The sequence below is a fragment of the Camelina sativa genome, chromosome 3 (genome assembly GCF_000633955.1).
Source record: "Camelina sativa cultivar DH55 chromosome 3, Cs, whole genome shotgun sequence".
In the NCBI taxonomy this organism is placed as follows: Eukaryota; Viridiplantae; Streptophyta; class Magnoliopsida; order Brassicales; family Brassicaceae; genus Camelina; species Camelina sativa.
Window position 1 is genome coordinate 23,445,036 of NC_025687.1, and position 11,796 is coordinate 23,456,831.

The window sequence follows — 11,796 nt, forward strand, 5'->3', positions numbered from 1 at the left end:
ATAAAAACGTTCTCTTTTAATTTGTGTGAAAACCTAAAACATCTCTTTTTTAAAGGAACATAGAGTAGGATAAATGTTGTAAATCACTGGATGGTGGATTCCATAACCGGCCATGTAAGGCCATGTATGGTTCATGGGCTTACAGCCCATCGGACATAGGTCCATCGGTCATTTACCAATTTATAGTCGGTTTTAGTCTAAGTGTTTTGTACCCTATATATGTAACTTCAATGACATTACATGAATAAGAACAAGAGCATTCTTCCTTTTGATTCTCTAGTTTACAACACGTTATCAGTACGATCGTTTCTAAAGATCCAGCTGAGTAAAACCCTAAAAACCCTAAAACCGCCGCCTCTCTTCTTTACCCTTACCCGAACCCTACCTCTCTTACTAGATCACGATCAACCCTTGTTCGTGACTAGTCCTTGTTCGATATTAGTCCAAGCAGCCTGTGCTTGGATCAAAGTTCTATCCTATTCAAGTTCGAGGTTCGTGGTTCCGGGGTAAGCCCTGTTCGTGAGCGGTGAGAGATCCGTTCGTGGGAAGCTGTTGCGGTTCTGTTCGAGGTTCGTGGTCCATCCAAGTTCGAGGTTCGTGAGAGATATCTGAGGTCTTTAGCTCCCAGATCAAAACCGGTCAGACCCCTATTGGTGTTAAGGTAATATCGAACCTATTGGACACATATATTCGAACTTGATCCTAAAACTATTAAACCCTAAAACATACAAGTACACATCTAACAAAGTTTAAATTCCTAAATCCTAAAAAAAAAACTTTAAAAAATCGGATGTTAGGGTTGTTAGATTGTTTTGTTAATTGCACAAAATTATATCAAACTTAAGAATCTGATTGTTTGATTGTTTAAATTGTTGCTTGATTGTTTTGATGCATAAGAACCTAGAACTATAACTGTTAAATTCGAATATTAATCTGATTGTTCTAGGATATTTAAAATATGAAATTGCATGCATCCTTGAAATTATTAATCAAATTTGGCATAGATTTTTCCTGTAAATTTAGGTTGCATAAGAACCCTAAAATTCTAAGAATTAAAATCGATTTAGGTGTTTGAGAAATTCAAACCCTAAACCCAAAAGTTTAAGAAAATCGAAAATTATTATGTGATTACATAAAATAAATTTGGATAATTTCTAAATTAGTAATAATTATCAACTTAAAGGTTTAAGAAATATTTCCTAAAATTTGTCATTATCCAATTCTAAGAAAAAGGAAATTTCTAAAAACATCTAAGAAAAGGAAATTGTTGCATGCTAGTTTCTATTTAGATTTGTTTGTTTTCCATGCACACTAAAACCGAAAATAATAAGTGAAAAGGCAAGGCATGTTTCGGTCTCAAATACTGCATGGCCTAAGGCATGGTTCGGTCTTAAATACCGCATGACCTATTAATTGATTGCATGGTTCGGTCTCAAACACCGCATGCTAATGATCGGTTGTCTATTACTGTTTTATGCAGATGGCAAGGTTGAACAACCTGGACTATGCTGCTTTGAATGCTTCCGGAGACAACTACCTGCAATGGGCATTGGACACTAAGATCATGCTAAAGTCAAAGGACTTATTTGAGTGCATTGAGGAAGGTTTTGAACCATCTGACAAACAAAAGTACAAGGCCATAATGCATATGCGCAATCACCTTGCTGAGAGTCTTAAGAACCAGTACCTCATCATAGAAGATCCTTTTGACCTTTGGATAGAGCTTAAACACAGATACGGACACCAAAAGACGGTGCTCCTACCAAAGGCTCAATTTGATTGGAAAAACCTAAGGATCCAGGATTATAAATCCGTGGATGAGTATAACTCAGAGCTTTTTTAGGATTGTCTCACTCCTTAGGTTGTGTGGTACTAAGGTCACCGAGAAAGAGCTACTAGAGAAGACATTGTCTACTTTTAGCCCTAACAACATATTGCTTCAACAACAATACCGAGAAAAGGGTTTTGAAACCTATGGGGACCTAATCTCGTGTCTACTGCTAGCTGAGCAGAACAATGAATTGTTGTTGATGAACAGTGATATGAGACCTCCTGGTACAGCCCCATTACCAGAAGCACACAAGGTGGATGTGGTAAAGCAAAATCCGAATGAGCCTAAAGAACCCAAAGAGACCAACTATGTCCACAGAGAAAGACACTATGGCCGTGGCCATGGTGGTAGCGGACGTGGTGGTCGTGGACAGTTCCAGGCCAGCAGCTTTGACGATAATGGTCGTGGAGGCCGCGGACGTGGTGGTAGGGGCCGTGGGTCCTTTAAACCACAAAACAAGGTTAAATCCATTTGTCACTGATGTGGTATGTCCAACCATTGGGCCAAGAATTGTAGAACCCCTAGACATCTTATTGATGCATACCAAGAAGTCTTGAAGAACCCGGAAGCCAACTATGTGCATCTCGATGGTGAAGATGACTTCGACCATGAGAATGATGATTTACTAGCATATGAGACTTCTGATTGCCTTAAAGATGATGACTAAATTTTGGTTTTATTTTGGTTTAATTTTATGATTTTATGGTAATGTATTGGATAATTATTTTTGGTTTAAATTCTATGATTTTATTTCAATATTTATTTGCTTGTTTTATTAAAGTTTAAAACAAAATTATTGTCATTATAGAAATGGCTGAGGATATGAATGTACTAGTAGTGGACAGTGGATCCAGCCACACAATATTGAAGGATAAAAGATATTTCATAGACCTCATAATGAAAAATGCCAATGTTAGTACAATTGCGGGTATAGCAAGCTTAATAGAAGGCTACGGCCAAGCTCATATATTATTACCTAATGGCACACATATTGAACTAAGTGATGCCTTGTACTCACCCAGCTCTAAGAGAAGCTTATTGAGCTTTAAAGACATCCGGTTGAATGGTTATCATATTGAAACAATGGGTGAAGGTAGCAAAGAATTTTTATATATTACCGAGATTGTAAATGGACATAAGAAGGTCCTAGAGGCTATACTTGCACTAGCCACTGGTTTATACCATGCTAAGATTAACATGATAGAAGCTAACTTGACAAAGCACAAAATGTTCAAAGAACAGTTCACTCTATGGCATGACCGGCTTGGCCATCCGGGAACGAACATGATGCGTAAACTAATTAACAGTTCAAATGGGCACACCCTTAAGGAAAGAAAAGTTATCCCTAAAAATCTCACGTGTGTAGCATGTGCACAAGGGAAACTTATTATACGGCCATCACCAGCCAAAGTCCATAAAGAGACTTTAAACTTTCTGGAAAGGATACAAGGTGATATATGTGGACCAATACACCCACCTTGTGGGACGTTTAGATATTTTATGGTTATGATCGATGCATCAACCAGATGGTTACACGTTTGCTTGTTATCCACAAGGAACCTAGCATTTGCTAGGATGTTAGCTCAAATTATAAGACTAAGAGCGCATTTTCCAGATTCTCCACTTAAGATTATACGTCTAGACAATGCTGGTGAATTTACATCCCAAGCGTTTAATGATTATTGTATGTCCATGGGGGTGAGTGTGGAACATCATGTGGCACATGTCCATACACAAAACAGATTAGCTGAATCCTTCATTAAACGAATACAATTAATTGCTCGACCATTGCTAATGAGATCGAAGCTTCCTGTGTCGGCTTGAGGACACACAATTTTACATGCATCAGAACTTATACGCATCAGGCCATCTAGTGAACACAAATATTCGCCATCCCAATTATTAACGGGTCATGAGCTAGACATATCCCATCTCAAAACATTCGGGTGTGCCGTTTATGTACCGATTGCTCCACCACAGAGAACTAAGATGGGACCTCAAAGGAGGATGGGAATATATGTTGGATATGAGTCTCCCACCATTATAAAGTATCTTGACCCAACCACAGGAGATTTATTTAAGGCCAGACACGCGGACTGTCAATTTACAGAATCCGAATTCCCTATGTTGGGTGGAGAGACTAGCAAGCTGGTTAAAGAATTAACTTGGAATCAAACATCCTTGAATTGGCAAGATCCTCGGACTCTAGCCTGTGATGCAGAGGTCCAAAAAATTATACATTTGCAAAAGCTAGCTATACAATTGCCAGATTCCTTTGCTGACCCAAAGAGAGTAACAAAATCGTACATACCAGCTTGTAATGCACCAGTACGTATTGATTTTCAGAAGAAACACAATAATCAAGTTGCTACAGAGTCTAAGCCACGTTTAAAACGGGGTAGACCATTAGGTTTCAAAGATAAGAACCCTCGGAAGTCTAAAGGTGCAAAACAGACCGAGGTTAAGGGAATTAAAGAAAATACAGACATGACCGCGACAAGTCCTAAGGTACCAAGTGAGGTTCGGGACGCTGAACCTCAAGGACCTGTAGGTATTGATAATAATGAGATCTCAATAAATTATATCATGTCTGGAATTAAATGGAACCGTAAAGATATCGACATCGATGAAATATTTGCATACAAGGTAGCACTTGAGATAAATGAGGATCATGAACCCACGTCTATATTAGAGTGCACTCAAAGTAAAGATTGGCTAAAGTGGAAAGAAGCCATTGACGTGGAGTTAAACTCTTTAAAGAAGAGAAGTGTGTTTGGTCCGATCGTAAGGATAACACCTGAAATTAAACCAGTTGGACATAAGTGGGTCTTTGTAAGAAAGAGAAATGAGAAGAATGAAATTGTGAGATACAAATCACGGCTTGTAGCACAAGAATTCTCTCAAAGACCAGACATAGATTATGAGGAGACATACTCTCCTGTGATGGATGCAACAACATTTCGGTACTTAATAAGTTTGGCTATTAGAGAAAAACTGGATTTGCGGTTAATGGATGTTGAACCGCATACTTATATGGTCCACTCGATAATGAAATATATATGAGATTATCAGAGGGTTTTGAGCTCAAAGATAAGAATGGTTCTCGAGAACAGTACTGCATTAGGCTGAACAAATCCCTTTATGGACTGAAACAGAGTGGTCGAATGTGGTATAACTGGTTAAGTGAATATTTAGCTAAAGAAGGCTATAAGAATGACCCAATCAGTCCATGTCTATTTATAAAGAAGTTTGCAAACAAAGGGTTTGTAATTATAGCAGTTTATGTGGATGATTTGAACATCCTTGGGACCTCTGGGGAAATCGCCCAAACAGTCGAATATCTAAAGAAAGAATTTGAGATGAAAGACCTAGGCAAGACAAAATTCTGTTTGGGATTACAGCTTGAGTACATAAATAATGGAATCCTTGTGCATCAAAAGGCATATACAGAAAAGGTACTCAAGAGGTTTAATATGGACCAAGTTCACCCATTGACCAGCCCAATGGTTGTTAGAAGCTTAGACTTGGATAAAGATCCATTTGGTCCAAAGAAGGCCGATGAAGAAGTTCTCGGACCTGAAATGCCATACCTCAGTGCTATAGGAGCGTTAATGTTCTTGGCTAGCCACACTAGACCGGACATATGTTTTGCCGTGAACCTCCTGGCGAGATTTAGTTCTTGTCCGACTATAAGGCACTGGAACGGTGTTAAACATGTTCTGCGTTACCTACAAGGAACGACAGACTTTGGTTTATTTTATACTAACTATAACAAAGATGGTTTAGTTGGTTTTGCTGATGCAGGTTATCTATCCGATCCACACAATGGTAAGTCTCAAACAGGTTACTTGTTTACACATGATGGTATGGCGATCTCGTGGCGTTCCATGAAGCAGAGCATTGCTGCCACTTCGTCCAACCATGCGGAAATCCTAGAGATTCATGAAGCCGGACGAGAGAGTGTGTGGTTAAGGTCGATGACTCAACACATCAGGGCGAATTGTGGTATGGTCGCGGACAAGGAGCCGACCGTAATCTATGAAGACAATACGGCCTGCATCGCACAGCTCAAGGAAGGTTACATCAAGGGAGATCGGACAAAGCACATCCTACTAAAGTTCTTCTTCACACACGAACTACAAAAGGCCGGAGAAGTTCGTGTCGTACAGGTGCAGTCATGCGACAACTCAGCCGATATCTTCACTAAGGCATTACCGACAACAACATTCAAGAAGCTCATGCACCAGATTGGAATGCGGAGGCTTAGGGACTTAGAGTGATGCTTGGAACAGGGGGAGTAATGCGTGCTGTACTCTTTTTCCTTCACCATGGTTTTGTCCCATTGGGTTTTACTAGTAAGATTTTAATGAGGCAGCATCCCCAAGCGCATTACAGGGATCCTCTTCCAGCACATGCACGGTTATGTCATCCAAGGGGGGAGTGTTGTAAAACACTGGATGGTGCACTCCATAACCGGCCATGTAAGGCCATGTACAGTCCATAGGCTTACAGCCCATCGGACATAGGCCCATCGGCCACTTAACAATTCCTAGTCGGTTTTAGTCTAAGTGTTTTGTATCCTATATATATGTAACCTCAATGACATTTTATTTATTATATGAATAAGAAGAAAAATATTCCTCGTTTTGATTCTCTAGTTTACAACAATAACAATAAGTAGAATTTCATTAAACTGTTTTCCAAAAAATCAAATCTTCCCCAAACGTTTGAGTTTAAGGGTCAGTGGTTTCCGCTGACAGTAATAATTAAAAACCCTGGTCCAACAACGAATACGAAAAGATCATTGTTTTTCAATTTCATTGTTACAATTTCAACAACAAAACATCCATTTGGAGTGTATGCAATGATGCACTACAAAACTATGGGTGTACGACGTACGTTGTACCCAAGGATGTTTTGTAATATGTAAAATATCAATATTTTTAATTTCACTATCACAATTTGTTCTAACAACAAATACGAAAATGAACCAAGAAAAACCTTTTTCGAAAAGAAAAGAAAAAAACAATACAAAAATGATATTACTCGCATGCATGATCGTTTCAGAGTATTTAACTGTCACATGCAGAAAATTCTTAAACCTATATTTGATGTGTGATTTTGATTCTTATAAACTCTCATTATGTACATAGGACATATCGCTCTGTTGTTACGATTGCTGATTACGTTAACTTGAAGTACGTAATAAAACACCAAAAACAAAATACTTGAAGTAGTAAATACGTAAAACAGAGTTGGGTTTTGCTTTTATATTTGGGGTCCATTTGAATTCATTTTCTTTGAAAAGAAGAAAATGTTGGCTTTTCTCCGTGAGAGTTACTTTAATTTATGAAAAAGACAGGCCAAAAGTTATGTTTCAAGAAAACAAAGATGACATTCATAATAAAAGTTGCATTTAACCAAAAAGAAAAACATTACAAAAGTAGGAAACGAACGAAGCAGGTCAACTTTCAATGTTTGTGCACATTAGCTCTACAACACATAACCCAAAGTCTTTTTAGAACATTGATTAATTTCTTTATCTTTTTGAACACATTAATTACTTAATTAGTTAATTATAGTCCATTATCATAATTTAATAAGTACTGTCTTATGGTTTCATCATTGGTACTAGGCTGTACTTTGTAGTTAGATTAGATCAAGATCTACCTACTATAGAGTTATCTTCTTCAAATTCACTGAGATTTAATTACTTATTGTAATTAGATCAAGATATATCGCACTATCTAGTGTTCTGATCCTTCCTCTAATTGTTGTTTGTAGAACAAATTAACAATATAATTTTTGTTACAGTCAACAAAACATAATTAAATCATAAAAAAACACACAAAAGAACCTTAATTATATTAATATATGTATATATCAAAATAACATGAAGCATATCTAATTTTCCCCACACCAAGAGTCGCATAACATCAATGGTAAAAAAAGAAAAAAAAATTACTTATAGCTACGGTTATAACTATTATAAACAGAGTATATTTTGTTTAGTGTATTAACTCAAGCCGGCTGTTATTTACCAAATAAACCACACATTTACATGCATGTATAATAAACCCTTGCACACATAAACACAGAGCCATGTACATATTTTTAATATATGAGAGATATTTAATTAAGTTAATTATTCATTAGGATTGTGGTAGATGAGGACAACAGATTTGGTGTCAAAATCTTGGATGAACATCTCTTGTGCTGTTCTAAACGGATTTTTAAGAAGCTCTTTGATTGGTTCAGGCAACGGTTTATCCTTCATCATCTTCTTCCAATATTCCTCTGCAACTCCTCTTCCTGATCGTCCTTCATTAAGATTCACAAACTAAATACACAATATCAATTCAAAATTTATTATACATTTCAGATCTTAATTAATTAGGGCTCTTATAATTATATAAAGAAGAAGCTTTACCAGGAGAAAGCTGAAAAGGACGATCAAGAAAACGACCAAGTAATGTTGTTGCTTCATCTCTGCTTTAACTTTAGGATTTTTCTCGATATCTATGATAAATTCTTGGGTGGTAAAGTTTTTATATGATAATTCTCCGCTCCTTGCATTTTATTTTGTTATTTAAAAAAAAAAAAAACTTTCATATTATATTGTAAGGTCAACTTTGTATTGTGTATATTTATTTATTTTAATATAAATGTGAGAGTGGTGGGGTGGCCTGAGTAAGTTTATTCTTCTTCTCTGGAGTGATCAGCTATTACAGCTCAGATAGCAACACCATCAAATTTTATATATTTACTAAAAATAGATAAGACTTATATAATTGTAGATATAGAACAAAGAAGAATTCTTAAATTGAATATGTACATTCGTTCGAATAAGATTCGGCCTTTGGGATACGCAAGAAGACAAACGATTATAAGTTAATGGGACACTAGTACGACATCTTTCAAAAAGCCTTTGACGTTTTATGTCAAAAAGACTCGAGTAAATGAAATAGAGCATGCAAGTATGTCAATGAGACAGTGCACTGAAGATAGACACATCCTTGGGTAATGTGGGAGGTTCTGTTTCAACATTGTATTCACGTGTCAACTAAACAAAGTGGTAGGTATTTCTATTGGGAAAGATACACTTCCAACATAACAAAAAGTTGGTAAAAACAATTCAAGATTAATAAGATAGTTATTTTGGTAATAAAGGACTAAAATACTAGATCAAATATAACAATTTTTTTAATATCAAAAATGCATTGATAATTTATAAGTATGTCATAAATTAATAGAAATTAAAAAATAATGTTTCTAATTATGAAAAGAATGTTGAAGATGTTAATTAAACCCACAGTAGAAGACGATGATGAAAAATAAGATTATTTAAAGTATTATTTAACTTTAATCATTTATATCTTTACTAAGATTCGAAGTTTAATTATTTTTAATTTATGATTTGATGATATTTAATTTTTGTGCTTTTATAACTTTAAAAATAATTAAATTTTATTCAATCAAATATATGTTTATTACTAACAGTGACACATGTCAACTTGTAACATGCTCTCAGATGGTGTGCGCGTGGTGCTATATAGTTAAATGAAAAAAAAAAGTCTATCCTTCGATCTTTCATATATGTGATTTGGAAAACTTTACTAGAAAACCAAAAGCACGTGTTATCTAGTCACTTATAAAGCTTACAACAATATGAAATATAAAGATTGATTTGGCAACCAGTAGAGTACACAAATAACCTAACTGTTTAATTGGCTAGAGAACAATGGATTAATGAGACCCACCATTAGTCTTGAAGTTGATCCTCTCAATTCCATCAAAACTGCCCATGAAGGCAATGGTGTATTGTGATTATGATTTGAACTAAATATATATATATATATATATATATATATATTTTATGATCTTGTCATAATCTGAACACTATATATGGTGTTTGGCCAAGTACACTCATATTTTACAAATCTTATTTTAACTTTCCTAACTTTTAGTGGCCGTGGAATTTTGTCTAAAGATTTGAAACCGCTTCTACAATATTCCCATTAGGAAAAAGGATAATCATGACAAACCAGCTTAGCTTTAGAAAGAAAAGTCATAAAGAAAAAGCTGAACTTAGTGCTTCTCATAAGTGCAAATTGAAAATTTGCTATATTATGGGGTCTAATTAATAAAGAGTATAGATAAGATTATAAGATAATCGATGGCTTGGATGATTTTACTTTTCGCCTGATTAATTGTGGTGCAAATGAAAAGCTTTTAATACATTGATGAGTTTTATGTTTGCGGCAAAACTCTATGATAAATATACAAGTCAACTTCTATATATGCATGGATTATGACATATCATCCAACTTAAAAGATTTACAATACTCCCTCCGTTTCAAAATATAGAATGTTTTAATGAAAACACGCATATTAAGAAATAGTTATTTTTAAAAAGTTTAACCAATCATAAACAAGTCGGAATACTATAAAATATAAATTTAATTTAAAAGTTGCATAAGAAGTTGAAAACATCCTATATTATAAAACAAAAATACTTCTCTAAACATCCTATATATTATGAAACGGAGGGAGTAGTCGTGTAAATTAATGTATAGTGTCCAAAAGAACAAACACTTCACATACGAAATCGATCTCTCACGTTGATATGGTTTACAATAGGTTCGCTTGGCAATTACTCGCATTTAAACGAAACAGTTAAAATAAATTTGAGCTTTTATACGGAGTAGTAAAAACTAAAAACAATAGTTTAAAAAGTGGTAAAAATAATTGATGAAAAGGTGGTATAAATTAAAAAAAGACGGTTTAAATATATAAATTTGATTGGTTGCATGGCAAAGTTGAATAGTAGAAGAAACATATTAATTGTGAAGATGAATACTATTAAATTTGCAATGTCGATCTTTGTGTCGAGACAACCAGCCTTAACGAGTTCGACAGTCTTCTCAGTTAATCTTTAACGAAGGTCTTGTTTATTGCCAATCTGGAAGCTCAAGTTTCCTATTTTTCGAAGTCTACATAATTTATGTTTTGGCGGTTTTCGGCAATGTTTTCTCAAAAATTTTAAGGATCGAAGTCGAACCAATGATAACTAGTAGGTACTAGACAAATATAGGTATTTTGTTAGTTGTTTTGTTTAAATTTATATCTTTNTTGATGTAAATTAATGTATAGTGTCCAAAAGAACAAAACACTTCACATACGAAATCGATCTCTCATGTTGATATGGTTTACAATAGGTTCGATTGGCAATTACTCGCATTTAAACGAAACAGATAAAAAAAATTTGAGCTTTTAAAAAAAAAAAAAAAAAAAAAAATTGAGCTTTTATACGGAGTAGTTAAAACAATAGTTTAAAAAGTGGTAAAAATAATTGATGAAAAAGGTGGTATAAATTAAAAAGAGACGGTTTAAATATATAAATTTGATTGGTTGCATGGCAAAGTTGAAGAGTAGAAGAAACATATTAATTGTGAAGATGAATAGTATTAAATTTACAATGTCGATCTTTGTGTCGACACAACCACAGCCTTAACGAGTTCGACAGTCTTCTCATTTAATCTTTAACGAAGGTTTCGTTTATTGCCAATATGGAAGCTCAAGATTCCTATTTTTCGAATTCTACATAATTTATGTTTTGGCGGTTTTCGGCAATGTTTTCTCAAAAAGTTTAAGGATCGAAGTCGAACCAATGATAATTAGTAGGTACTACTAGACAAATATAGGTATTTTGTTAGTTGTTTTGTTTAAATTTCTATCTTTTGTGTAATCGGACTTTATATCCTAAGTTTTAAAAACTATTACAAATCTTCAAAGGAAAAGAAAAATGTAATAACCTTGTGGAACGACACGAAGCAGTCGAGTGGGGACCCAAACGTTCGATCAAGTCATGCATGCATATCTTAAAATGTTGGCTCTAAATATTAATGCGCTATTCTTGAAATTGTCAATTTGTAGTAAATATATATATATATATATATATATAT

The 11,796-nt window shown here is 34.8% G+C and overlaps 1 protein-coding gene across 1 annotated transcript; it reads right to left on the reverse strand.

Moving 5' to 3' along the window:
- Positions 7,787–8,427, reverse strand: LOC104777844. Its single transcript, XM_019241997.1, has 2 exons — positions 8,262–8,427; positions 7,787–8,171 (listed from the first exon to the last, which is right to left on the reverse strand). Exons 1-2 carry the CDS (start codon positions 8,316–8,318, stop codon positions 7,977–7,979), a joined length of 252 nt encoding a protein of 83 aa, XP_019097542.1. The 5' UTR covers positions 8,319–8,427; the 3' UTR covers positions 7,787–7,976.

Excerpts from the sequence above, each read along its gene's own strand:
- LOC104777844 (XM_019241997.1), bottom strand. The coding sequence starts at position 8,318 with ATGAAGCAACAACATTACTTGGTCGTTTTCTTGATCGTCCTTTTCAGC. Across the intron at positions 8,172-8,261 it reads TCCTTTTCAGCTTTCTCCTG|TTTGTGAATCTTAATGAAGG; the intron begins GTAAAGCTTCTT and ends TTGTGTATTTAG.